Raw genomic sequence first — 25291 nt, 5'->3', positions numbered from 1 at the left:
ATTAGCTGGCTTCAAGTATGGGGCTTGTGAATTAAAGTAACACGTTTTTAAAAAAAAAAAAAAAAGATTATTTTTCTAGTAGTAGTTCTCTCTAACAACTAGTAAAATTATATTGACATCTGTACCTATTTTCTCTTCAATGAATTAGTTTCAGAAGAATATTGTGTCAAGTGTTTATACTGTTTTCTGTAACTTTCCCTTTAGTTTAAATGGCTCCTGAAGCCTTCCTGTGTTTCCCACTTTTACTTACCCTCAGCTTGCGGCAGCTGAAAGTTCCCACAGTCAGATCTTGGATAAAAGCCAGACCGCTCCTCTGCTGGGTCAGCCTGCCACACACCACTGCTTTGTCAAGATGCACACCAAATGGTTAAGAAACTGTATTTTTCTACCTCTCTTCCAAGATGCGACATTTAGCTCTTGATAAAGTAGTGAAACATGATTGATCTTAGTGTTAAGCTCATAACACTCTAACGGATGATGGTTGGGTGCTTTTCACACTGGTTTAAGGTGATGCCATGATTCTGCCACGCGACTATTAGGGCAGAGGGTAGGGCTGGTGGAAGTATCAGGTAAGGATTTTCCTATGTTTAAACTTGTGCTGAAGAAGCTACCTGTGGTGTAACTCCTTATGAATTAGTGTCTTCTGACTCTTTAGTGGAATTCTTCACCCACTTTGTCAGTCTTGAATTCTCTACTGTCAGTGGATGTACACCTTATTTTTTCCTCCACCTGTCCTGTGCCCTCTCCCCATTCCCACGACGTGCTGTTTCTGAAACACTGGCTTTGGCTTGGTTCTCTGAATGATTTGCAACTTGGATTGAGTATCTGGCTTTGGGCACCCTACTGACCGTGGACTTCATCTACACTTAATGTTATGGTTCTTGGAGAGGGGAAGCGGGTGGCAGTCTGATACTGTTGGCATAAAACTATTTGTTTTTTCTTTCCTTTTTTTTTTTTCTTTTTTTGAAAGTCCGGGAAGAAAGCCGTTAAAGCAGTCCTGTGGGTTTCAGCGGATGGACTCAGAGTTGTAGATGAGAAAACAAAGGTTAGATTTCCCTGGACAAAGTTTTAAGTCTCTCTGTAATAACATGTGTGCTATAACTTTAAATGGACACCAATCTGTATGTTAATGCCAGTGTAGTATTTGAAAGGAAGTCTGAAGTGTATAATTAGTTTAATCATTTCTTGCTTTGTAAACATATGTATGCCTGCTATCTCTTTTTCCCAGTTAATTCCACACAACTCTCAAAACACATTTCATAAAATGTGGCAGGTAGCACAAGCTTGGAATATTTTTTTGTTGCATTTACCAGAAGAACCATTTTTTTCCTGATACGTTCTGTTGACATTGAACTTGGAGCATCCTTTGACTTTGTTCTGCACTGCTGCAGAAGGCTGCAGTAGTAATACATGAGCAAACTCATGTAATTTTCAGTACATCCAAACCCTAGAATGGGTCTGAACGAACAAGAGCTAGCTTCCAAAAATGCAATGAAGAAAGTAAATTAAATAGGGGGTTGTGCCTTCAGACTCAAGCTAAGTAGTAACTGAATATCAAATGACTATTAAATAGTAATTTCTAGTTCTAGTATCTAAGCTGTTGGTCTGAAGTGGAAGACTAATGTATTTGGCATCCTTCTAGATTGTTTCACAATTTTTGTTTTTATTGTGAAATAGCAGAGTATGTACCACCAAGGCGCCTGTGTGCAAGCAATAGCAAATGATTCTTGGTTTTATGTAAATTCAGGCAATTAGAAATAAGAGCTCTCGGCTTGCCTGTATAAGCGTACTAGTGTTTTAAAAGATGGCATGGCCATCGGAACAATTTTTACTCTCATTAGTCTGAAATTAATTCTTTTTATATTCATGCCATTTAATCCTTACTTTGTCAACCTGAAAGATGATTTCCGCGTGCCAACACTGAGAAGCAGGTAGAGATAATTCATATCCCTCTGCGGTACAGCTACCTGTCAAGTACCTGCTCTGTGGCTAGACTTCTCCAGGGCTGCTGTTATGGTATGGTTCATCAGCACTAAAGTTGCTGTCTCTTAAGAATTCAGTTTCTAATACAGACATACTGATGTAGGTGAAGTCAGTCTACTGATTGCCTCACTTAAAAATAATAATACATGTATTATTTTTAGAAATGCTGCTGCGTATGTCTAATCTTTTGAAATTTAGTAAGTTGTGTAGACCTTGGAGGTAATTAAAAGTATAGGTCTTAAAAAGAGAATATACTATTGCCTCCTGGTGGTTGAATACATTAGGCACAGGTGCCAAGTACTAACAACCAACCAAAAGAAACCATTTAGAAAAGAACATTGGGGGAAAAAAATTAATTTAGTGATAATGGTATAGTTCTTAAAACTATACTGCCTTCTTTTTAGAGACACTTTAATCTATGGGAACAAATGAGGGGTGTTTGAGACTACCAGTGCTGCTGGTGCTTTTCCATTGCATCCCTGCTTAGCTAACAGGCGGATCAGCTTTTGTGTTTTGTGTAGCAGCTGCTAGACCTTTTCACACTTGCACACCTCTCCCATAAGTTTCAGTGTTGTGTTTTAACCACAGTGATGAATTTTTGATTGCAGGACTACCAGAACTGCTGTAAAAATAAAATAAAATGTGAGCTCTATAGTCTAGAGGAGAGATGTTAGGAATTCTTTTGGTCCCTAAATTCTTAAGTGGTACCTTGGCACACTTCTGCCAGAGGTGGCTAGTGGAAATATTGTCTGTCCTTTGTATTTCATACTGGGAATAGATTCTGAATGGTGGATTCATTGACAGATAATTATAGCCACATCAGGTTATCCTCTTTTTAGTATAACTCATCTTCTTGCAGTTAACACTGAAAAATTACTTGTTCAAGTGTTTCTCCATAGTTCCTCACATTTCTTTTATTGGTGGGGGTGGGGGATTTTTTCCCTCTAGGATCTTATAGTTGATCAAACAATAGAGAAGGTTTCTTTCTGCGCACCAGACAGGAACTTTGACCGGGCATTCTCATACATCTGTCGAGATGGCACAACAAGACGCTGGATATGCCACTGCTTTATGGCTGTAAAGGACACGGTAAGTTTAATATGGGGTGTGTCCAGCTCTTCGCACTTCTAGCTGGAAGTTATGGTCAAAAAGGTTTAACTACCTACCTAGAATACTGCAATATGTTTTGACTTCAGCTAAAATATTACTTGGTCCTTGAAAATTATTTTAGTTCTAATTCTTTCTACCTTAATTATTTGCCATCACTCTGTGGTGTTGTCTTGTGGAGAGAAATGGTGCCCAGCATGTGTATAAAAGGAATGCAGTCAGCCTCAGATATCTCTAGCAGAAGGGAACTACTCTTCTAAAAATAGACAGAAGATACTCTCATCTGAAAATGTATACAGCCAAAAACTGAAACAGCAATGACAGTTTTTCCAGGAAAAAATCATAGTGAGTAAATACAGACTGGTTATGAATGCAGCTTCTTGTATGTGAATGTTATCTTGAATGGAAAGTCATCTGAATGTTAAGGGATAGAGCTAAACTGAATTAAATTAGTATCTTGTTTGCTTCTAAGTGATGTTTTTCCAGTAGAAGGTTTAAAAGTAAGTTACCTCTCTGTCTCTTGCTGTGTAGACTTAAGTTATTGAACTCCCTGATCTGAATTTTTCTTCTTTCTGCTTTTTGTTGAATCACGCCTATATTATACAAAGCGCTTGAAACCTCATGCAAATTCATTGTGTGAACTCCACATAGCTGCATGTTCAGAGCAATTGTACTTGACAATTTATCATTTTTTCTTTAAAGAGAAACAATGAAGTTAGAAATTCCCAGTTGAAGTTACGTTAGCGCTGGAGCATTTCTGTTTTCCTCTGTGAATAACAGGTCAAGTCACTTACTGATTAGAATAGATGAGTTGAGGTACTGGTAGTAATAGCACCTCTGACTCTGCTGCAGTGGCCATATCAGCTGGATTGCTGGACTTCCTCTGACTTGAATTTCCTTTCCTTGTGGCAGTTATGGATAGGGGATCCTTTTGACCTCACTGGTTAATAATGGAAGTGCTTTTCGGAAGGTACTCTTAATTCTAAATTGTGTGTTTAGTCAGGGCCATTAGGAGGTGTAAGTAGTCACCATTGTACTTTCTCCATCTGGGAACAGCACCTACCTGTCGTTCAGGACTTACACCTGCTTAAGATGGCTTCACAAGAGTTTCTTTGTGCACAAATGTATCCAGAGGCAAGGGATTGGTGCAGGCACGTTATCGCACTAGAATCTAGTAGCAGTTGAACTAAGCAGTTTATCTGACGATCTCTTTCATTACTGGGTGGCCTTCTTGATCACTGCTTGTGCATCACTAGTCAGGAGTCTTTAAGTATCAGGTTTAGTTTGAGAGCCATACAAAAGGTGTCCAATTACAGTAGTTCTGTTTAATGCCTTAATTAGACTCCTCTTGTAAAGGCAGGTTATCACTTCACAGTGCTTGAAGCACATGTATGTTTCTGTTCCAGTTACTGTGTGATGCAATGTTGTCTTGTACAGGGGGAAAGGTTGAGTCACGCCGTGGGCTGTGCATTTGCAGCATGCTTGGAACGAAAGCAGAAGCGAGAGAAGGAGTGTGGAGTGACTGCCACCTTTGATGCCAGCAGAACCACATTCACTAGAGAGGGATCATTCAGGGTCGCTACAGCTACTGAACAAGCAGAGAGAGAGGAAATTATGAGACAGATGCCGGATGCTAAAGGTACGGGGTTGCAACTTAAACAGTCATCCACAGCAAGCAAAACCAGCACTGAGGTGAATTGGAGCCTATCACCCAGGACTGAGGCTTAACGTCCTTGCAGCATTCCCTCTCTTGAACCTTGTTATGTATAAATCGTATTCTCAGATGCTTGTCACTTCACAAGATGAAAAATGCTCCCAGATTCACTTGTAGCACATTTTCCCACATCTTCTCTAGAAAAAGTACAAGTGGCTTCATGTGTGAAAGCTGCTCCTGCTTTGTTTTTGTCAGCCTGCTTTATGGCAGAGAGCACCATAGGAACCATACTAGAAGGCCTTATTAGAAAAACGTTATAAAAATATAACAAGTTTTCTAGGCATGAAGTAATCCTTTTTGTAGTCTAAAGTTTATGGTAAATGAACAGAAAATGATACGCATTCTTCTTAGAAAATAATGTGGTTTTTTATTTTGATTGTTTTAAGGCAGGACACAAAGTGTATGTATAGAGTTATATTGTGAGAGGGAAGAACAGATCAATCACAATATGCTTTCTAAAAAAACCCAAAACAAACCAACAACTCCCTCCCCATGAAACACAGAACTGTTGCACTGTTAATTACACTCAAAACTAGTAACAAACTGATTTGAGAGGAGTTAGTTTTTACTTCTTAGCCATTTAAAATGCCATTTAAAGCATTCTGAAGTTCAAGTAAAAGTAGAAGTTATTACTCAAGCTTTATTACAAGTAGTGGAGTTCTACAGCTAACAAAAAATAAGTATTATAAATATTGTTCATAGCTCTCTTTACAATGGAGTTGAACTTCTGTTTCAGAGGGTTGCACAGCAAGTTTTATGCTGCCACTTGGTTGCAAAACTTTAATCTTCATTTTCGTCATCCATCTGCTTGTTCCCATACCTTAGTTTTAGAACGTGCTAAATGAAGCTTAAACACAAGGCCTTTGTTACTTGAGGGCATGAGTCAAAGCCTTGACTCAATGGAGGTGTGTGAAATCCTTTCCAAGAAAGACTGATTAGAAAAGTTTCACTTGAATGAGCAGCTGCAACTCATGGGTACTGAAGCTTGCAAGACAACATAATTAGTTCCTCCCACCATTCCAGCTCCTCAGAAATCTCCAGTGTGACTACTCTCTTTACCAGACTTCTGCTTGTGTCAACCACAAAAGTCACTGTTTTTCCTAAAATGTTTGGAAAGCAATATAGGTAAAATAAGAGTTCAGACCAGGATAGTGACATTTCCCCTTCTGCTGTGCTGATGAGCCGTGTTTCGTGCCCTCAAAGCCAATTCACTTATGATATGAGTGAGAGTTCTCCTAGAGATGGAAAAATCCCCATTGCCGTTCTGGTCGTAAGTGTCACGATTTAAAGTAGGCTTAATTCTACGTTTCTACCGTTAGGCCTGGTTGACAGAACCATTGTGGTGCTATGCAACACCCTGCAAAATGAAGCACCTGACTTTTAAGTTGGGAGGAGCTTCCAATGCAACTACCTAGTGACTGGGTGGTAACATTACAGCTAGATTCAGTTAAAGTGGTGACACAGGAGCTCGCTGTAAATGTGCCTGGTGTTAGCAATGCCAGTCAGCTCGGAGGCTGGATCTGCCTTGCAGCACACTTCCATCTATCTGGAATGTACTTTCTGGAGGAGCTGGGGAGCTGCAGCCTGAGCGCTGAATGCAGCCTAACCTGTCAAGTGCTGCTGCTGCTGCCTTTGGCCTGCTGAAGCTTGTGCAGTGTGTTTGGCTACTGCTGCTGATTCTGCACGGCCAGGAGGGTGGCTGTAAAAGAAAGTCCTAGTGTCCTGTTCCCTGCTGGGAAGTGTTCCTTGGATTCTGTTCCCTGCTGCTGCTGCACTATGCCACCCTAAGTGAATACAGTTTGTAGTAATATTTCTGTGCGAGGAAAAGTAAAGGTCTCAAACACGCAATACGCTTTTCAGTCTTAATCATAAATGAATTGCAAGTATTTCTAGAGCTGGGGTCTTAGTAATAGCTGGAAATAATACATATGTAGAGCTGTCATTTCTATGAAGCAGCTAGGCTTAGTAAGCTTTGCTTTGGAGACTGGATGCATGTAAAGTGACATGGTGAAGATAGGCAAGGTGTACAGAAATTATTTTTCTGTTGTGGTATTAGAAACTCATTTGGAAGAGTACTAATCATGCAAATTCCTGCAGTTTCTCTTTTCAAAACAAATGGGAGTAGGGGCAGGCAGTTGAACGCTACTTTCCTTTACCTTCTAACCTCATGCTATTTCCTCCAGCAGTTGAAACAGAAGTGAAAACAGTAGCACCAGGTGCTGCACCAAACAATACTGCCCCCTCTTCTGGCTCACCAACCTCTCCTACTGCTGAAGTTGCTACCTCTCTGGATAAAGAAACGAGCAATCCCCACGCTATTCCACGGAGGCATGCCCCAATAGAACAGCTTGCCAGGCAAGGGTCTTTCAGGGGCTTCCCTGCCCTTAGCCAAAAGATGTCTCCTTTTAAACGCCAGTTGTCTTTGCGAATAAATGAGCTGCCTTCAACAGTGCAAAGGAAGACCGATTTCCCCATGAAAAACTCAGGTAAAACCAAATGGTTCCAGTGAAACATTACCTTAAGTTGTGTCTTCCTCTCCTTCTCTGTGGCTTCAAATAACTCCTTAATTTCTAGTAAATCCTTCTTCCTGCTTCGTGTGGATCATTTCTCATGAACAAATATCACCATGTCAGAAAACTTCTGCTTTGGGAATAGGCAAGAATTTCAAATGCAATAATCACATTCAGAAGACAAATGCTTCTGATGACTAGCCAAAATATTAGAGCACAGCTTGAAGTGCTCCAGGAATGGGTGTTGGTAAATTAGTAGGTGCCAGCTCTTCCCTCTGGGTCACTGAACCAGTTCCCCCACTTAATGCCAGGGCATCTTGAGAGACGAATCCCTTCAAGGCCTTAACTACTTGTCATGGGATCATGTGATGCTTCTGCCTGTCTGAATTCTTCTTGAGCACAATGAAATGGCTTTTTGCCTTGCATTAAAAGGAACTTTACTGTTTAGGTGGTACAGTTGGCTGTATCGGTACTGCGTGGTACAGTTTTCGCATGATGGTAGTGGCGTTTTCTAGAGTCACCCCAGCGTAACCTCCTGGGGTGCTCAGTACCTTGCATAATGTCCTAGAATCCCCTTAGCTGGGGTATCCTGCAGGCCAGCTGTACTCTCACTTGGCAACAGAGCTAGTTTTAGGGTTCTAAGCTTTAAAGTAAAAATTACTGTGGCAAAGGCAAAACCAACGAAGGTACCTAATCTGCCTTCTCTTCTAATCCTTATTTGGTGATGTGTGCTTTAAGACCAGCACTGAGTTTATCAGTTTTACGGTAATAGTGCACTGCTCACTGCTGGTACTCACTGAGCACGCTACAATCTGAGTTTTCCATCATTCAGAACATTTCTGGTGCATGTTCCCATGTATGCCGCTGCCAGTGCTGCTTACTGTCACCTCACGTGCGCTGCATTGGAATATCCCTCAAGGAATCAGTTTTTGGGCATGCCTCCCCCTGAATTTTAGATATGGTGCATGTTGTGTCCAGACATCTTATGGTTTTTATGCTATTTGTGCCTGCTCCTGTCAGTTCTGTGCAATGAAGGACTGATGATCAGTACTTTTGAAAAGCAGTGTAATTAGTAATAGTGAGAACATCTGGCAAGTCAGTAGTTTTACTCCAGATGTCACTTTACCCACATTATGCTGATACTTGGCTTAAAACTGAGTGTCAGTTTTATTTGAGCATTCAGCTTTTGCTTTTCATAATTCTGCCACAGGAGCTAGGGATTTCAGCTACCGCCAAACTGGAGCAATCAACGTTCTAACTCTAGACTTAACTTGCCACTGTGCATTGCTGTCAGCGTGTTTAAACTCCATCTAGTTACTGTGGAAGTATGTTGTTGGAACACTTAAATCTATCATAAGTATTTTCAGAGTGCCAAATCTTCGTGCCAAATCCTTTATATGTTTAGCACTTTAATACTGAAAGATTTAGATCTCTACTGAAGCTATAGAAAACCCTTTTATTTTCTGAAATGAACATCCTCTTGCATTAACACAAAGAAGCAGTAATAACTGACTTTAAATCTGGAATGCTGATCTCCTTACCCGCTTGACTTAGTCACAAAATACACTAATGTGGTGTTCTATTTCAGGTCAGGTCTTCAACACTAATTGTAAAAAAAAAAGCTGTCACGCAGATCAGTGGCAGGAACATCTAGGACATAAGGGAACTAATTATATTTCAGTTTCACATTGGTATTTGTAAACTTTTTGTGTTTGTGTATCCTTTAAATTTCCAATTTAATGACTTGTTTACGTTTTAGTTCCTGAGGTAGAAGGGGAAACGGACAGCATTAGTGCCCTATGCTCTCAGATCACCAGTGCTTTCAGCACACCATCAGAAGATCCTTTCTCTTCAGCTCCCATGACAAAACCAGTGACAGTAGTTCCACCACAGTCTCCTGCCTTTCAAGGTTTGTGATTTCTTTGCATGCCATGGTTGTGCTGGATGAAGCTTGAATGCATATAATGTTTCTTTCCAGTAACACATGGCCTTAATTTCTTCTGCAAGTCCTGTTATATTTTGGGGGAATGTGTCCTGCGTTATTCACCTTGTCTGTTTAGTTTTTCTGTGTTTCTGTTGTTAACAAAAAGTTCATGCACCTACCACACGACAGTTACCTGTAAAAGGGACTGGCTTTGAGATAGTGGCTGTTTTAACATTCTGCCCCCCGAACGGTGGAAGCCTTACTGACTGTGTGTCACAGGAACCCAGTCCCACAAGGGAAGAGATTTTGTGCCACCACAGGATTACCGTTTTTCACACAAACTCTTAGATAAGTTGTGGAGGGATGCCAACTGTAGAACTCATAGCAGTCTCTAATCTTCATTTCACTGATGCTTTTATACGAGTTGTATGAGAAAAGAACCCCTCCTTGTTCAATGTTCCTTTGCATCTAAAGTCTGTTCTTCTTTTGAATCTAAAATGAATCATACAGTAACTTCTGGTGAGCCACGTCTCTTCTCTCTAAAAACAACAAATTTGACTTCGGTCTGTCATCAGAACTCAAGGTCTCATCAAATACGTAAAAATCCACCATCCTGCAGTTCTGTTAACAAGCATTGTCTTGGCAAAATGGAATTTACTATCTTTATCGACTGTCAGTCCAATTTGGGTAATTTACACAAGCTCTGTCATGTGGAAGTGTCTAAAATTGTTGTATGTCGATAGGTATGACATGGCCCACTAATATTCCAGTCACGTGCATGCCTTGCATGAATTAATTGCACTGATGTTGTCTGCTCCCATTTTAGTTAATGGCACTGCCTCTGCCTTCTGTGTGCTTGCTGCTAAACCATCCCAAGCTGCTGTAGTGTCCACAGCTATGCCAGTTCGTGAAACCAATCCTTGGGCTCATGCTCCTGCTGCTAATACTGGAGCTGCCTCTGTGGTCACTGGTAAGATTGGAAGTAGATCTGGTGCATTACTATGAGAACTTGGATCAAAAGCATTACTGAGCCCTTGAGACAATAGTCAGTGCCACTTAATGGCCAGTGGAAGGAAGAGTAACAAAAGCTGGAAGTAGTAGCCTTTTGCACGAGTGGATGGAGGGAAGTGATGGACTCACTGGTTCTGGGTCTATAAGCTGGACTGATTCTGATTTTGACAGCATTTTAGAAAATTCAGTGCTTAAAAAAGGAGGTAATGAAATAGTGTGTGTTTGGAGATGAAAGGGAAAGAATCTCTGTCTACCCAAAATGATTTTTGTGCGTTCTTTCCACCAACATACGTAAGGAGAGATTAAGTTGGTTGCTTAAAGGCTTTAGAGGTTCATTTCATCTGTTTAATAACTTTAGTCTGTCCTTCCAGTCCTTGCTTGTAGTTATAAACAATGTAAGGTGGTACTTTAAATGGCTGTCACCCGTCTGGACACATGTGCTAGAAGGCTACAGTCAACCTAACGCCATTTCTTGGTGTGAGCTCAACTCGAAAAGAGAAACTTTGCTAGGGAAATAGTAGGTTCTGCTTGGCCTTGTAAGAGTACCAGGCCCATTTCCAGTAAGTCTTCACCCATGAGGAAGAGTACCTAAGCTCTGCCTCCAACAGTTCCCACTGTAAAAACAACAGTAAACTGATCTTTAGATGGTGTTTATCTAGATCAGGCTGAAGACTGCTGAGCAGTGATGGTTTCCCACTTCTCCAGAACACCAAATAACACATGAATTGCTGGGCCATCTCTAGCATTCCTGGTTGCTTTTCTCATCACATTGGAACCTGGCAAGGCCCTATGGGTGGGAAAGAGAATTTGAAACTGTAGGGAGAAGGAAAAACTGAATTCAGCTGGTGGGAGATAGTTTTGAATCTGTGGGAGGAATGAAAATGATGGTGGTTTTTTATTATTTTTTTAATCATGAGTTAAAAATCAGAGCTGTTTTTATAGAAGAAAAGTCTAAAATGCTAGATGTTGAACATTACAAAAGAGTTTGAGAGGTTAACAGCCTGAATTTTATATATAAAAAGAATAAGGGAAGAGTGGAGGAAGGTTAAAAAGAAGTCATAGTAAGTACAGTTTACCTATCATATAGTAATTTGATTAGTTGTATTGCCTTAAATTTTCATGTATATTTTAGTGAGTTTCTTAGAGCTTTGTGTTCTAACAGTCTACCAGTCCTGAGCTGTTCATTCAGTAACTGATACTCCCCAGTTAGAGGAATTAGTGGTTATGGACTAGATCATTGCCACTAAATTGTGAGTGCAGGTGGCAGTTCTCATGCACACCCTAAAGTCTCAGATGTCTGCTATGAAGAAAAAAACAAAACAAAACAAAATCTGCATTTTAGTGAAGCAGTTTTTCTCCACCCCTTCTTGACCAATGTCTTCCTATAACCGAACAGTACAGTGGATGCGTAAAGATGCTTCCAGTGTTGGTAGCAGTCTTTCAACCATGGAGGGAGGAGGCCTGTCTGTTCTTGTGTGCATCCTCCAGCCTTTCTAACCGATAAAAGGGTGAGGAGTGGAAATATTAGTGACTTCCCCATGCTTTCCTTCCTAGGCACTGAATGGAGCAGCACCTCCTCGGGTGCGGCCTCACCAAGTCTCTTCCAAGGAAATCACAGACGTACTCCCTCAGAGGCAGACCGCTGGCTGGAAGAGGTTTCAAAGACTGTCAGAGCCCAACAGCAGCCAGCCCCGGCTCCAGCCCCGCAGCCACTACTACAGCCTCCTCCGGCAGCTTCCCAGTCAGCACCAGCCTTCACAGTCAGCACCTTCATTGCACCTCAGCCTGTGCCAGTGGGTGTGGTACCGCCCATGCAGCCACCTTTTATTCCAGCTCAGGCCTATGCTGTAGCAAATGGGATGACCTATGCAGCCCCGAGCGTACCTGTGGTTGGAATCACACCTTCCCAGATGGTAGCCAACGTCTTTGGTACTGCAAGCCACACGCCAGCAGCCCATCCGCATCAGTCACCCAGCCTTGTCAAACAGCAGACGTTCCCTCAGTACGAAAGCAGCAGTGCTACGACCAGCCCTTTCTTCAACCCGCCTGCGCAGCACAACGGCTCTGCGGCTTTCAATGGGGTGGAGGGTGGCAAGTGGGCTGCAGAGGACAAGCATTCTCAGCCCCCCGCGGCCGCACCGCAGGTAGACCCGTTTGAAGCACAGTGGGCAGCACTTGAGAGCAAGGCAAAGCAGCGCACTAATCCCTCTCCAACTAACCCCTTCTCAAGTGATTTACAGAAGACGTTTGAGATTGAACTTTAAGCAGTCCTGTGGGGAGGTGGATAAATTGTACATTAGGATAGAGGGATAAAGGGAGTGGAGGGAACTGTTTCTGATCAGTTTGCTTTGATAATCCCAAAGGTCCCTTCAAATGAAAATGGGTTAGAAAGAGGGAGCAGTTATGGGGAGGATATAAACATACAGAGAATTTAACGTGCAGTTCTTAAAAGGAATCCTGGAGCCACCCCGGTCTGCATTGCCTCCTCACTTGGAAAGCTGGAAGTCAAACAGAGCAAAGAAAGGCACCCAGTCCCAAAGCCTGTTCTGTAGAAACATCGGTTATCTCACGGAAAGGAGGGCACATTGTGTAGTTGTGTCCTTCCGATGCCCTGGATGTTCCCCCTCAGGGAAAAATGGGGGGTGGGGGGAGGGGGGTGGATAGGGGTGGGAGGTTGTCACCTGCTTAGCAAAAGCTAGGTTTGTGGAAAAAGTTGAGCTTCCATTTTGAGCAACAAAGTGAATATTATATGTAAAGAATAAAGTAAAGCTAAAATCTTTATTTTTATGCATTTAGAATATTTTAAATAGTTGGATATTAAAAGCTGTATGAGTTGTAAGTAATCTTGCCAAAGGTTAAAAAAAGGGGGGTTGGATGTAAGAAATTGTACATAAGATTGATTTATCTCTGATTCTTATTGTAAGTAATATTGGGGGGGGGTGGAAAAAGGGGCTCTAGCTTGTTCTTGTATCTGTTCATTGTAAGTAGCATATTGCAACAACAATCACAACCAATAAGTCATTATAACGTAGTTTTAAATAAAGAAAATTAAAGAATGGTATTGTCATGGTTTGAAAACCATGGGGCAAATGTACTGTTTTTTATGGGAATCAAACTACATATTATATATAGTATGGTTTTTTTCCTTTCATGTATTGCTGCAGTTTCTTTGTCTTAATCTATTGGTTCTAACACTACTGTGACAACTTACTGTAATCATATCTACATCCTGGGGCTACCTGGGAAACCATTTTATGTTTGTCTGTCAATAGATCTTAGAGGTTTTTTTAACTTTGGTTTTATTTTTTCCCACTGATTTGTGAAACCTTGTGGTTAAGGCTGCAGCTGGTCCAGGTTCTGCCTCTGGTGACAGTGAAAACCATCTCATTTTAACTTTACTTTTAAACTTTGGCCTTACAAGCAAATGTAAGTTATATATATTTGTACTGATGATTTATAATCTGCTTTAACAGAAATAAATGTTGGTGGTAGAAGCACTGTCTGTGAAAGCTTTCTTTACCACCTCCATTCAGGTTTCAGCATTTGCCCGTCTGGGTATCTTCTCTGTTATTAGGTGAGTGTAGATGAGCCCAGCTTGCCAGCCTACCTCATTTTATACACTGTGGTGGGTTACCTTGCACTGTAAGACTAAACTTGCAAATATCCTTGTGACCCATAACTATTTAAAGCTCTGAAAGGGAGGGCTTTACTGAAAACATCAAATTCTGTGTTTACATCACTGTGTCCTAGGCTGCATCAAGAGCAGTGTGGCCATCACGTTGAGGGAGGGGATTCTCCCCCTCTACTCTGCTGTGGTGAGACCCCACCTGCAGTGCTGCATCCAGCTCTGGGGCCCCCAGCACAGGGAAGACATGGACCACAAAGGAGGAGGCCATGAAGATGAGCAGGAGGCTGGAGCACCTCCCCTGTGAGGACAGGGTGAGGGAGTTGGGGTTGTTCAGCCTGAAGAAGAGAAGGCTTTAGAGTGGCCTTCCAGTACTTAAAGGGGGCCTGCAGGAAAGTTGGAGATGATTTTCTAACACTGAATCACAGAATGTTATTTACATAGAGACAAATACAAAGACCCTAACATTTGGAAAGGGAAAAAAGGAAAAGTCACTTTGTTTTTCTTTCTCCTACTACTAAAAGGAGTGAAGATCCTAAGAGCCATAAGAGAAGACAGTGTATTTTCACTCCTTTTCTATTCTTCCAGTGAGCTGATACCTGCCCTGTTAGTATGGCTGGTTCTTACTGCATTCTTACATGCACCATGTCTGTTTAGACATGAGGAAAAGCCAGATTTTGTAACCTGAAGGGGAAGAAATGCTCCCTTTGTGTAGCCCTAGCACTTGAACTTGCCAGCAATTTTGATTTCCAGGCAAGTACAGTGAGTCTCACAGGGGCTAGAAAACTGGGACTTTTCTCTTTACAGATTCTTACCTGTTTTCAATATGATATGACTAGTAATGACCAACACTCCTTAGGATGTTTGACTTCTGCTAATGTTTTCTTTCATCTTTCAAAAAGCAAGAAAATATTTATAACAGGAAAGAAAGCATCTCTGGGTTGTTCTGTTAGTTCCATATCTTTTGCAGAAGTGCCCCAAGGGCAGCTGAAAATAGCCCGGTACAGCTACACCCTTCCCCTGCCCTGGAGATAACAGTAGAGGAGATACGACCTTCCTACAATCCATTGTTTAGGGAAGAAAATCAACATCTTGATTCTCAAATCAAAAAAGTAAACATTGTTAAGCAGTGAAGTGGGAAAAGCTCAGCTTGTCCAATAGAAGAAACCTAAAAAGACCCTTTAGCTAACTGTTGCAGTTGTATTTAAAGCAGTGAACTGCATGCCTGCCACTAACATCCTTACTACCACAGTTATGCAGCTGAAAGGAGGTCAGAATAAACACTCACATAACTGAAGCACCTTCAGTGTTAAAGAGTCCTGTCCAGCAGAATAGAGGTGGCTCTTACAGCCCTCAGAAAGTGCTCCCTGGCCATATCTTGTATAAGCATACAGCTTAAATGAAAGCTGACTATGCATAATATTTAAATAGTCTAAAAATAGAGCCTCTGAGATAGTAGGAAGGGATATTACAGCACTGGCTGCTTATTCTGGGACAAAAGGGTTACGTCCACAATCAACTTCTGTGCTCCTGAGCAGGTCCACAGATGACTACCCCCTATGCCTGCCATATGTGAACTGATAGGGCATCACTAAGACTCGAATTTACAGAGTCCCTGGTCTCAAAAGGCAAAGAATAGTGTAGTATATACTGAAATACTACACTACCCTATACACCCAAAAAAAAAAAAAAAAAAAAAAGATGCTGGTTGGAGATGTTAAATGCATAATTATGTACAAACACAATTCGAAGTTCTCAGGACCCTCTCATTGTTTCATTGTTCTTAACTATCCAATGATGTCACCTTCAAACCTTACACTGTAACCCCTATGATGAATTACAGCAGAGGAAATTTTCCCTAATCAAAGTTTCTTAACTGCAAAAGAAGTATTTTTGTCTTTTCTAGCAAGCAGCATCTATCCACAGAAAGACCCACCCGCCCCCCGCCCCCCCCAAAATAGCTGTGTGACTGTCACCTCTCACTCCTTGACTGGATTGCTTCTAGACTTTTCAGTTTGTTCACATCTTAAAGCAGTGTGTCCACTCTTGAAGCCATACCTGTGCTGAAAAGAGTGCGACTGTTAGGTTAGTGATTCTTATTTTTAGGTGCATCTGAACCGGTGTACTGGATTTAGAGACTAAACCAGCTTTAGGTTGTCAAGCCTGGGGATTTACACCTATGTATTACTGCTGTCCTGAGTGCCAAGCCTGGACTGAACAGAGGAGAGTGGTGTGAGCACAGTCCTGAATTAGCTGCCTTTCCTAGAAGCCTTAAATTAAAGTAACAGAAGTAGAAGGAAATAAAAAAAAAGCCAATCCTCCATCTGCAACCAAAACATCAATGCTACACACCAGTCTAATACTTTATAGCTACAGCTATGGAAATAAATGTGTGATGATGCTAATTAACATGATTAACCCATCCAAGTCTCAGCAGGGAGTTTGGAATGAGGAAGAGGAGGACTGTTAGGGCTGATACGAGGGTAGAACAATACTGCAAAGGTTATAAAAAATGCTTTTGCTCAGAAATAATTTCATTTTGAGATACCAAAGACACCCAAGGGCCTTTGTTGGTTTAACGAACCATAATATAATCTTACCTCCCCACCCCTTAATGCCTGGGACTTTCTTTCAGAGCCTCGTATGCATGCTTGCTGCCACTCAGTGTTAGTCTGGAAACGAAGGACACTTCAGCTATAGCAGTGCTGCATCTGGAAGTCCTCACTTGTTAGCCCACTGCAGCAGGAATCAGCCCAGGCCACATGCAGAGCCAGGCTTTCCTGGACTTAATGGAGACTAGAGCAGATCATTGGGAGGTTTATTCTGGCAAATCAAATGCCCCTACACCTATTTCTACATGTATATTACTCACCTCCCCAAGCTGAAGCTCAGTGCAACGCTACCACCAAGCCTAGCTTTGTAATAAATTCAACAGCACAGTTCTGGCCCAGGAAAAAAAAAAATTATCTGCTGAGCCTTCTTAGACCAAGTGATATTTAAACTGCAGCATCCCAGAACAGATAACAGTCTTGGTATATTCATCTAAAATACCCCTAACATTCCAGAAGGGCTAAAAGTATTCTTCTATTTTGTCTTAAGCTTTCTCTGAAGCATTGCTTCTGCGTTTCACTCCAAAGCTTCTTACAGTCAAGTGGAAACTAAACTGACCCAACTAGAAAGTTGTCTAAGGTCTACTGGAATAAAGCAGCTACAGTAACGTGATGTTACAGCTTCATCCCTAGAGCTAGTAATCTCATAGGTCCTGAACATTAATTTTATATGCATCAAGCTGTTTCTCATGACCAGAGTCCTTTGCATTTAGATGGAAAGTGCTCTCCAGGATTACAAATCTTCATCGCTCATTAGTGCTTTGATTAAGACAGTTGAGGCCCATCTTCAAACACTTCAGAGAAGATTTTTTTTTTTTTTAAGAGTGCTTCTCTCTCTTGCTTGTATGAAGAATTGGGCTCTCCCTCTTTCATGCTGGTTATCTGCCTTCTCTAAGTCACAGCATCCTTATGTTCCAAATAATAGCATCTTGTTCTGTGAATGACAGCAGCTACCCTTAAGTGAAGAGATGGATTAGCTACAGCAAGGCATACGGGGGGGAAAAAAGGAGTGCAATAAACTTGAGGGTGGTGGCTCTCCCACCTTTGCACAGTTACACCCACTACACTCTGTTCAATTCACCCCCTTGAGCTTCCCAGCAGGGCAGAGCTCCCAGACCAGTTTCATGCAGTAAAAGGACAGAGTTCAGACTTCCAGTCTCATAATCGGTCACCTGCGCTTTCACGTGGCCGTGGAGGTGCCCGTCAGCCGTGGTGACGGGAAGGGCCGCCCTGCGGTCGGTAGCGCGAGCAGCTCGCGCAGCAGAAGCTGGAGTAGTACTCGTTGGTGCAGAGCTGGGCCTGCAGGATCAGGTCACAGTTGGCGAGGTGGGGCTGGTCCACGCACTCCCTGCTCGTGTCCGCAACGCGGTTCACAGGAGCTGCAGCTGAGCAAAAGGTGAAGCAGCTGTAAATACACTGCCAGGGCTTATCCTCAGGTTTCATTTCCCTCCCAAAAGACACAGCATGTTCCTGCTTTCTCCACGCTGCCAGTTCTAGGGGGATTGTTTTAAATGTAGTCCCAACATCAAAGACAAGAGAGAAACTGGCACCTCTGGTGAGACACAGGAGGAGAATGCAGCTTCTGGGGCTGATCTCCTGAGGTGAGGCACTCTACACCCTGTGTAAAGCCAGCTGGATGGTGTCCAGAGTCCAACTATAAATCTTACAGCCAACTATGGCATTTTGGCCTCGGGTAGTTAATTAGGCTCCCAGCACCCTGGCAGAGGGGGGAGGGGGGCAGGTGTGTGTTTCCACCATCCTGCTTTTCTGCCCCAGGAAAGCAGGGCTCCTTCAGGTAGCACAACCCAGAAGCTCCTGATGCTCCCCAAAGCCCGGGGTCGGCAGTGGCTGGGCACACGCAACGCGCAGGCTTGTGGAAGTGGCCAGGAGGTAGGCACTGTGCCGGGAGAAGCAGGGAGGCCAGGCTGTACTCACTGCTAGGCCGGGTCCTCAGCACTTTCACCTCCGTGCTGGCACTGACAGAGTTGCTGCTGCTGTAGGCGCTGCATGTGTAGGATCCCTCATCTGCCTCTTGAACGCTGCTTATGATCAGGCTTCCGTCCTGGGACAAGTGGATGTGGTGGCCATCTGCTCTCATGGGGACTCCGTTCCTGTGGTGAAAAATGTTTTGTACGGCTATTCCCACCCACAGGGACTAAAGGAGCTCTCTGTACTCTTTGGGAACTGATGCTCTGTGAAAGGGGTGAATTTTTACAAATTCAGCAGGATGGAAGAAGAAATCTTTTGCCATGACCTGGATCTACAATCGGGTAGTAACAGAAGCCTGAGTAAGTTTGCATCCGTTAGCCCACTGCCTGTGTGGGAGGCAGCTAGCTGTGTGCTCCGTATAAAGACATTGCCCTTTCTGCTATTACACATTTTTGAGGTTTGAGGAACTACAAGAAAATCCAGGGTGCCTTTCCCTCTCTCCAGGTTGTGGTCTGGCAGGGCTTGTTCGGCTGGCATTGATAGCAGCACATATTGCTTGCGGAACATATGGGGTAGTGAGCGAAGTGCCCTGTCTCCTCCTCTCCCTTAAAAGTTTGTTTAAAAAAATGTTTAAAATACCAGCAAGATCGTTTCTGTTCTGATTGTCCTGGAATACTCTGCACCCAGCAGGAAAACTGCCTGAATTATGAATTACCAAGGAAATCAAATTTGTTTCACTGAAAAGGGTTTCCTTCAGACTCTGAAACTTGCATCGTTTTGTTAACTCAAACACCAAACTTATGTATGGAAGAAAAGCTCTCTTTGTGAGATGGCCCACTTCAGTCCTGCCCCTTGGAGTAGAGGGATTTAAACAACTACCAATCCGTCTGGATCCTTTGCAAGAAGGCTTCAAAACCAAACTAATTATTTTCAAATAGGGAAAATAACCCCAACCAAACATTTGCACAAATTCAGAGTTTCCCTGTAAATCATCAAGAAAAGAGCACACAGGTTTTCCTTTATCTTTAAAAACCACTTTAAAAATCTCATTTGCTCCCACTTGATAGTAGGGAGAGAACTATTGCAGCAGGAAGCTGGGAGAAGTGTTGCTGTTATTGTAGTGGCTAAAATGTTTGCTAGGGTTGGGCAGAGAGTTTTATAAAGACCAACTAAAGCTCTTCCTCCAATTGCTCATTTTAGTTTCTGCTATTCCACTGTCACTAGCTTTCCAGCATGGAGCCCTTTTGAACACCGTGAAAACTTAGCTTAACGTCTGCTTTCCTCCTCATTCACCTGGAACATGAACTTGGTGACCCCTGCACCCAAAGGGATCTTGCCCAGGATTTTTGGGTAACAGCCAAGTTGTTTAGGAAAGGGTAGGTAATGTTAGTTGGGGCTGAGAACCATAGGTGTCTCCCTTACCCAGTAGGCATCCTGCACTATTATTTGGAAGGTAAGAGATGAGTTTTGGGAAGAGAAGGAAAGGGAAATTCTGTCTCATTTTTGCTCACCTTGACCACCTTATATTCACGTTGTTGCCAGTCACTGTACAGTGAAGCTGAGCAGTCCCTCCCTCAGGTACCGTGATACTTGGCAGAAGACCAGTGATCCTCAGCTTTCCTAGACCAGAAGGGAAATCATCGCTAGCAGGAAGACAATACCATGCTGCCTCTGGTAGTAACAGCATTCCCTCATGGGAGAAGTCCAACATATGCTATGATGAGCTACAAGCCCCCCAGCCTTGAAACAGCATGTTTGGAGCCATGATGCTGTTGCTATGTGGAATGTGGCTTTCCTAAGGGCTTTGGCCCAAGCAAGGGCAAGTAAAAGAGGCCTCAGAGCTTTTTCATCCAGCTGGACACAAGGACATCACATGCACAGAAGAACAATCTCCTTAGTTCCTCTTGCTCCTGTATCCATTCCACACCAGTGTCCCAGAAACAAGGCCCTGAGAGTCACTCTTACTGTGCTATTAGTCCCTCTTCCCAGCTGCCTGGAGCATCACCATTCACCAGACACACACAGATTACCATTGGGTAAAACAACTCACTCTTCCCTTGCCCTCAAGCAGCCTGCTAAACATGAGGTGCAAAGCCAGACAAGAAACCCACGCTGCCCAGCCCTCCTTGTTACCCACTTGTGAGCACACAGGTGTGAGTGCACAAACATGTCAGGCATGCTGCCACCCACCCAGTACCTAGAGGTCGGAACAGGACCTGGCGCTGGTCCTGGTCATGTCCATTCGAGGCAATGCAGGTAAAGAAGCCGGTGTCTTCAGAGCTGACTCGACTGATCACCAGGGCCCCGTCTGACTGCTGTCTGTGTCTGGAGAACAAAATCAGAAAGCTCTTCGGCTCGTGCTTGGGTCAGAATGGGCTTCCAGCCACCAGAGCTGAAGCTGAGCCTCACGCACAACTTCATAGTAACACTGAGCAAAGGTTTAGCAGCAGCTCGGCTCAACCAGTGAAGCAACCCTTACTTCCCAAATCCCAGCACTAGTGCTGTAAACTCTGGAAAAGCTCACTGCTAGAGCAGGTTTCTGGGAGCACAGGGTGAGAGGAGCTGGAGGTGAGCAGCACCAGTAGCTGTAGAAGTTCACTGCAGACACCCTGATCTCTCTCTTTGCTGTGAACCTCTGCCCTGGCTCACGGACCAGCTGGGCTTTGGCAAATTTGCTTGCCTTGTGTTCTCTTTCTACTGATCTTGGCTCACTTGTAGACCCTGTATCACAGCTGTTTGCTTGAGGGTTCAATGTCCAGACTTTGATCTGTGAGTGAGACTAAGGCAGTCAAGCAGTACGGTCTGGCCCAAATGGAGGAAGCTGGCCAGCATAAAGCAGGACAGGCCTTAGCTGCACAACCAGCAGCTACGTTCTCTCAGGGGGGAGACAGGGAAAGTAAGGCAAGGAGGAGGCTCTCCTCCATGTGAACTTGCCTGTGGATATGGTGGAGTTGCCTGGGAGCTCACCTGGGAGAGGAGAGGGGCTGCCCGTCTTTCTGCCACTCAATGGTGAGAGCTGGCGATGCTTCCACTGTGCAGGGCAGTCTGACTCTCTCCCCGAGGTTGGCCTCCACTACGGAGGGCTCACTCTTATCCATTCTCAATCTGCAAAGTCCACAAGCACAGCAAGATACAGAAAATTCCTTGTTCAGCATTTGACCTTCAGCACAAGGCTTTTTTAATCACAAGCGTTATTTTTTGCCTCCAATGGGAAAGCACAGTGTCTACACTTCCGTCAGAGCTCTGATACTTGCCATTACCAACATTCACTCACAACCTTCAGAAAAGAGCAGCCTCCATCAAATCCTGCTCCAGTTCAGCACAGCTTGGTGCTGCACTCCTGCCAGCCAGCTTAACCCTTTAGAGACAGCAACCCTGTTTCTTACAGCATCCCTCTGGATAACAGCCTAGGAAGTGTTAACAACACGAGCGCATGGCAAATGGTCAAAGTCCTGAACAAGGTACGAAGCAAGCTTCCCCCAGGGTGCTTATCTGGCACACAAAAATGAGAAGGGTTTTTTGGGGTGTCAAGAGCCCATTGCAATCACCTGTCTGCACACAAGGCCTAGGAGCTGGCCGTCCACTTCAGGCAGCAGAAAGGCAGGGGTCAGGCTCTCACACCACCCACCTCCTCATGCTCTTTGCTTTCTTATAATTACAGCTAAACACCATTTAGAAGGGAACTAAACCATGGTGTTCCCAGAGTCAAATGAAACATCATCTCCCCCACCCCCATTCTCTGACCTGAATTCTTGATCTCAAAAAGCAAAACCAAAGAGCCTTAATTCAATGTCTTAATTCAATGAATCACTTATTTCTGCTTTTAGGTGGAAGCAGCTAAGGACGTTGCTGGGGAGTTCAGCAAGTTGGCTGAGGTTTAGGTTGAAAACTCAAAAGAAGGGAGGGATCAGATCATGGTCCCATTTAATTTGCAGCCCCAACATGCTGCATATAAGGCAAAATTAATTTGTACCCTTTTATTTCTGTGGGGCCTAGAAGGACCAAAAAAAACAAAGAAAGAAGCCACAAAATATGCCATCCAGTGAGTGAGGAGACAGTCTGAGTCAAACCAGTTTGTTCATAAAATATTTAAAATAAATGGGTGGGGGCTGAAGTGACTGGAGCTCTTTTTAATATACATATGCCTATTTTGTGCTGGTTAAGCAGTTCCTATTTGCTATGTTTTTTTCCAGAACAGGTTTCTCTTTCTGCCTACACTAACTTGAACGCTAAGCTTGCTGCCCCTGATATTTCTACTTTTGTTTGAACCTAGCTCCTTTGCTGTCAGCCTCCCTGGGCGTCTTTGCTCAGAAGGTGCTTCTTTCAAGCCACCCTCAGGGAGGACAGAAAACAGCTTGCGACTGGGATCTTCTCCCATTCCTGTTGTCAGCAGTTCAGTACTGCTTGCTTCCTAACCGTGCCCCAGAACAGCTGACCCAGGACCTTTCCAATCTTCAGCTTTTCTACATGAAGAGATGCCATATGGTTCATCAGCTGGGCATGGTGGGCAAACTGTTGCTACATGTGAACTCACCTGTATGCAAATTGCTGATGCGCAGAGGAACTGGCTGCCTGCACAACCTTCCCGCCTCTGGATATTTCTCGATGCTGCTGATTTTCCTTCTGAAGGACCTGACCTCTCTCACCCTCTGCCAGAACAGCGCTCTGGTACTCTATTCAAAATAAAATGCCGTATGTGAATAAAAGGGCACTTCTTACTGCGACCTCTTGCGTAGGGTTTCTATGAGCCTGGGAGAGCTTGCTGAACTGGAGCCAAAGAGCCCTTCAGCCATCTGTTTTCTGGCTGACTAGTGCAGTAAGCCTGCGCTGTCTACTAATGAGAGTCACAGACCTGCAGGCAAGCAATTTTAGACTCCTTCCTCTCCTCTGTCAGTGAACATGTTGCAGCATCCCTTAGGCCACAGTGCCTTCTGCCCCATGTGCCATTGCTGTGACAAAGCACACTTCAGAGATTGAAGGCTACAGGGTGCCTTGCTGGCCCATCTTTTGAGACTAGTCTTTCATATTTTTTTGTTTGTGTTTCTTAAATAAGGCACATTTTTCAGAACAGGGCGTTGTTTGTTACCGAGCAAGACCTGTTTGGGCAAAACACAAAACATAAATGCACCAGCATAGACAGCTGTGGCAGACTGGTCACGTTATAGTGCGAGATGGAGAGCCCAGGAAACTGCAGAACCCCTCTTCTGGAGTCCCCTTTCTGGGGTTAGGAGGCAGACATACTAGCTGTGCTGGAAATGGGGCAAGTTACAGGGCAAGCCACAACTCTGGTTATGGAGTGACACTGAGGGGGAGCAAGTGCTCCAGGGCTCAGGCTTTATCATCAGGCAACACCAAAACCAGCCCTGCTGCCTCTGCACTCCCTCTTGGAACCCCTACAGAGGAGAAGACACACTGCTTTGACTAGCTCTTGGGACACCACTGCCATGGAGTGAAGGCAATGCTGCTAGCACAGTGTGGCAGCAGAGGAATTTTGCTCCTGCAGCTGGATTTATTGCTCCTGTTATCAATAGCCGTTAGTGGAAGATAAGTCACCTATGATCTGTAACTGAATCTGTCGGCGCTCTGTCCTCCTGTCAGAAACGAGGCATGCGTAAGTCCCGGCATCCTCCAGCTTGATGTGGCTGATCACTAAGGAGCTGTCGGACTGGTAGGTGTGCCTGCAACAGGGGCAAGGATTAACTGCCTCTGCTGGGCCACAGACAGCAACTGGCTGAGGCAGAGCAGTCCTTCATGCTGAAATTACATAAACCATCACTGTGCAATGCCCTCCCCTGCTTGGAGAAAAACAAAACCCTGTTGACCACAGAAGGGTCACAGACAGGGGAAATGACTGCAGCAGAAAAGAGGTCAGGAACAGAGGGGAAACTGAGATGGGAAAACAGGGAACTGCTTTCAGTAGCCCTCTCCCATGAGGAGGCAAACCACCCTTCCAGGCAGGAGCTTGAGCCCCAGCAGTCATCTGCAAACAGAAAAACATAACTGGGCTTTTCTTAACTGTGATTTTTGTAACATAAAGTGACTGCCTGGCTCCAAACTGTTTCTGGAAACAGGCTTCTCAGGAAAAACAGGCTTTAAAAGTAGCTTAAAAAAAAAAATTATCTTGGATGGGAATGCCAGAAACTTCCAGCCATAGGAACTCTGATTTTTTTGACTACAAGCTTCACCCTGGACTACGGACTTAGGGCCACCCCAAGATGAATCAAACATTTTTCTGTATGGCTACTGACATGTTAGCTTCCACCAGTGCTTTGTTATGGGACAGCGCCCATAACACCAGCCAACACCTCAATACTATCGCAGACTGTATCTGTTTCTGCTGTGCACAGACAAGGTGGACAGTTGACGCTCTTAGGTCAATACATGGGCTTGTTTATTTATTAATTTGATTTTTTTTTTTTTTTACAGAATGTTAACAGTGTTATCACAAAGAAAGCAGGCAAGCGTATTTGGCGCTCTGCCCAGCAAGAAGCCCATCTGCTCTATAATGAAGGGAGTTGAGCTCACCTGTCAGAGGAGACCGGTCGGCCATCCTTCATCCACTCCACTCTGGAGAAGGGGGACACGCCAGTCTTGCAGACCAGCTGGACATTTTGTCCCATGACTGCTGTCACAAGAGAGGGCTTGGCTTCCTCCAGGGTGGCTCTGAAAGAGAAAGCGATTCCACTGGTGCCTCTGCTGCCCTCTGGGTCCTCTAAGGTAACTCTAGATGAGTCACAACCACAGGGCAAAGCGGGAACGGCTGCCCTTTCAGCTCTGAGCAGATGCACCAGGCAACGTGTGGGGAGCCCTCTCTACATGGCAAAGGCTGCTCTGGACAGCCTGAATGCTACAGTATCTCCAGGAAGAGACAGAGTCCTA

General features: G+C 43.9%; 2 protein-coding genes across 8 annotated transcripts in view; one reads left to right on the top strand and one right to left on the bottom strand.

Moving 5' to 3' along the window:
* Nucleotides 1-12538, top strand: part of NUMB (NUMB endocytic adaptor protein) — a 35148-nt gene extending 22610 nt beyond the window's left edge. For 3 of the 7 annotated variants that reach the window (XM_009946578.2, XM_009946577.2, XM_086462441.1), the window contains 7 exons: nt 971-1045; nt 2932-3072; nt 4528-4729; nt 6988-7290; nt 9074-9223; nt 10065-10208; nt 11804-12538. In XM_009946578.2, the coding sequence (XP_009944880.1) occupies nt 971-1045; nt 2932-3072; nt 4528-4729; nt 6988-7290; nt 9074-9223; nt 10065-10208; nt 11804-12513 (1725 nt within the window). In that variant the 3' untranslated portion in view covers nt 12514-12538. Of the gene's footprint in view, nt 1-970; nt 1046-2931; nt 3073-4527; nt 4730-6987; nt 7291-9073; nt 9224-9748; nt 9767-10064; nt 10209-10792; nt 10814-11803 lie in introns of all 7 variants that reach the window. The other 4 variants (XM_009946580.2, XM_009946579.2, XM_086462443.1 and 1 more) reach the window with 3 other exon arrangements.
* Nucleotides 12539-17686: 5148 nt separating this feature from the next.
* Nucleotides 17687-25291, bottom strand: part of PAPLN (papilin, proteoglycan like sulfated glycoprotein) — a 54026-nt gene continuing 46421 nt past the window's right edge. Inside the window, exons 21-28 of the mRNA XM_086462988.1 lie at nt 24938-25075; nt 23966-24090; nt 22947-23085; nt 21380-21517; nt 20610-20737; nt 19924-20032; nt 18419-18594; nt 17687-17862 (exon numbers count right to left, since the gene is read on the bottom strand). Coding sequence (XP_086319114.1) covers nt 17687-17862; nt 18419-18594; nt 19924-20032; nt 20610-20737; nt 21380-21517; nt 22947-23085; nt 23966-24090; nt 24938-25075 — 1129 coding nt within the window. The remainder of the gene's footprint in view (nt 17863-18418; nt 18595-19923; nt 20033-20609; nt 20738-21379; nt 21518-22946; nt 23086-23965; nt 24091-24937; nt 25076-25291) is intronic.

Source organism: Leptosomus discolor, chromosome 3 (assembly GCF_034619465.1).
Source record: "Leptosomus discolor isolate bLepDis1 chromosome 3, bLepDis1.hap2, whole genome shotgun sequence".
Classification (NCBI taxonomy): Eukaryota; Metazoa; Chordata; class Aves; order Leptosomiformes; family Leptosomidae; genus Leptosomus; species Leptosomus discolor.
Note: the sequence above shows the minus strand (reverse complement) of the source record. Positions and strands in the feature narration are given on the sequence as shown.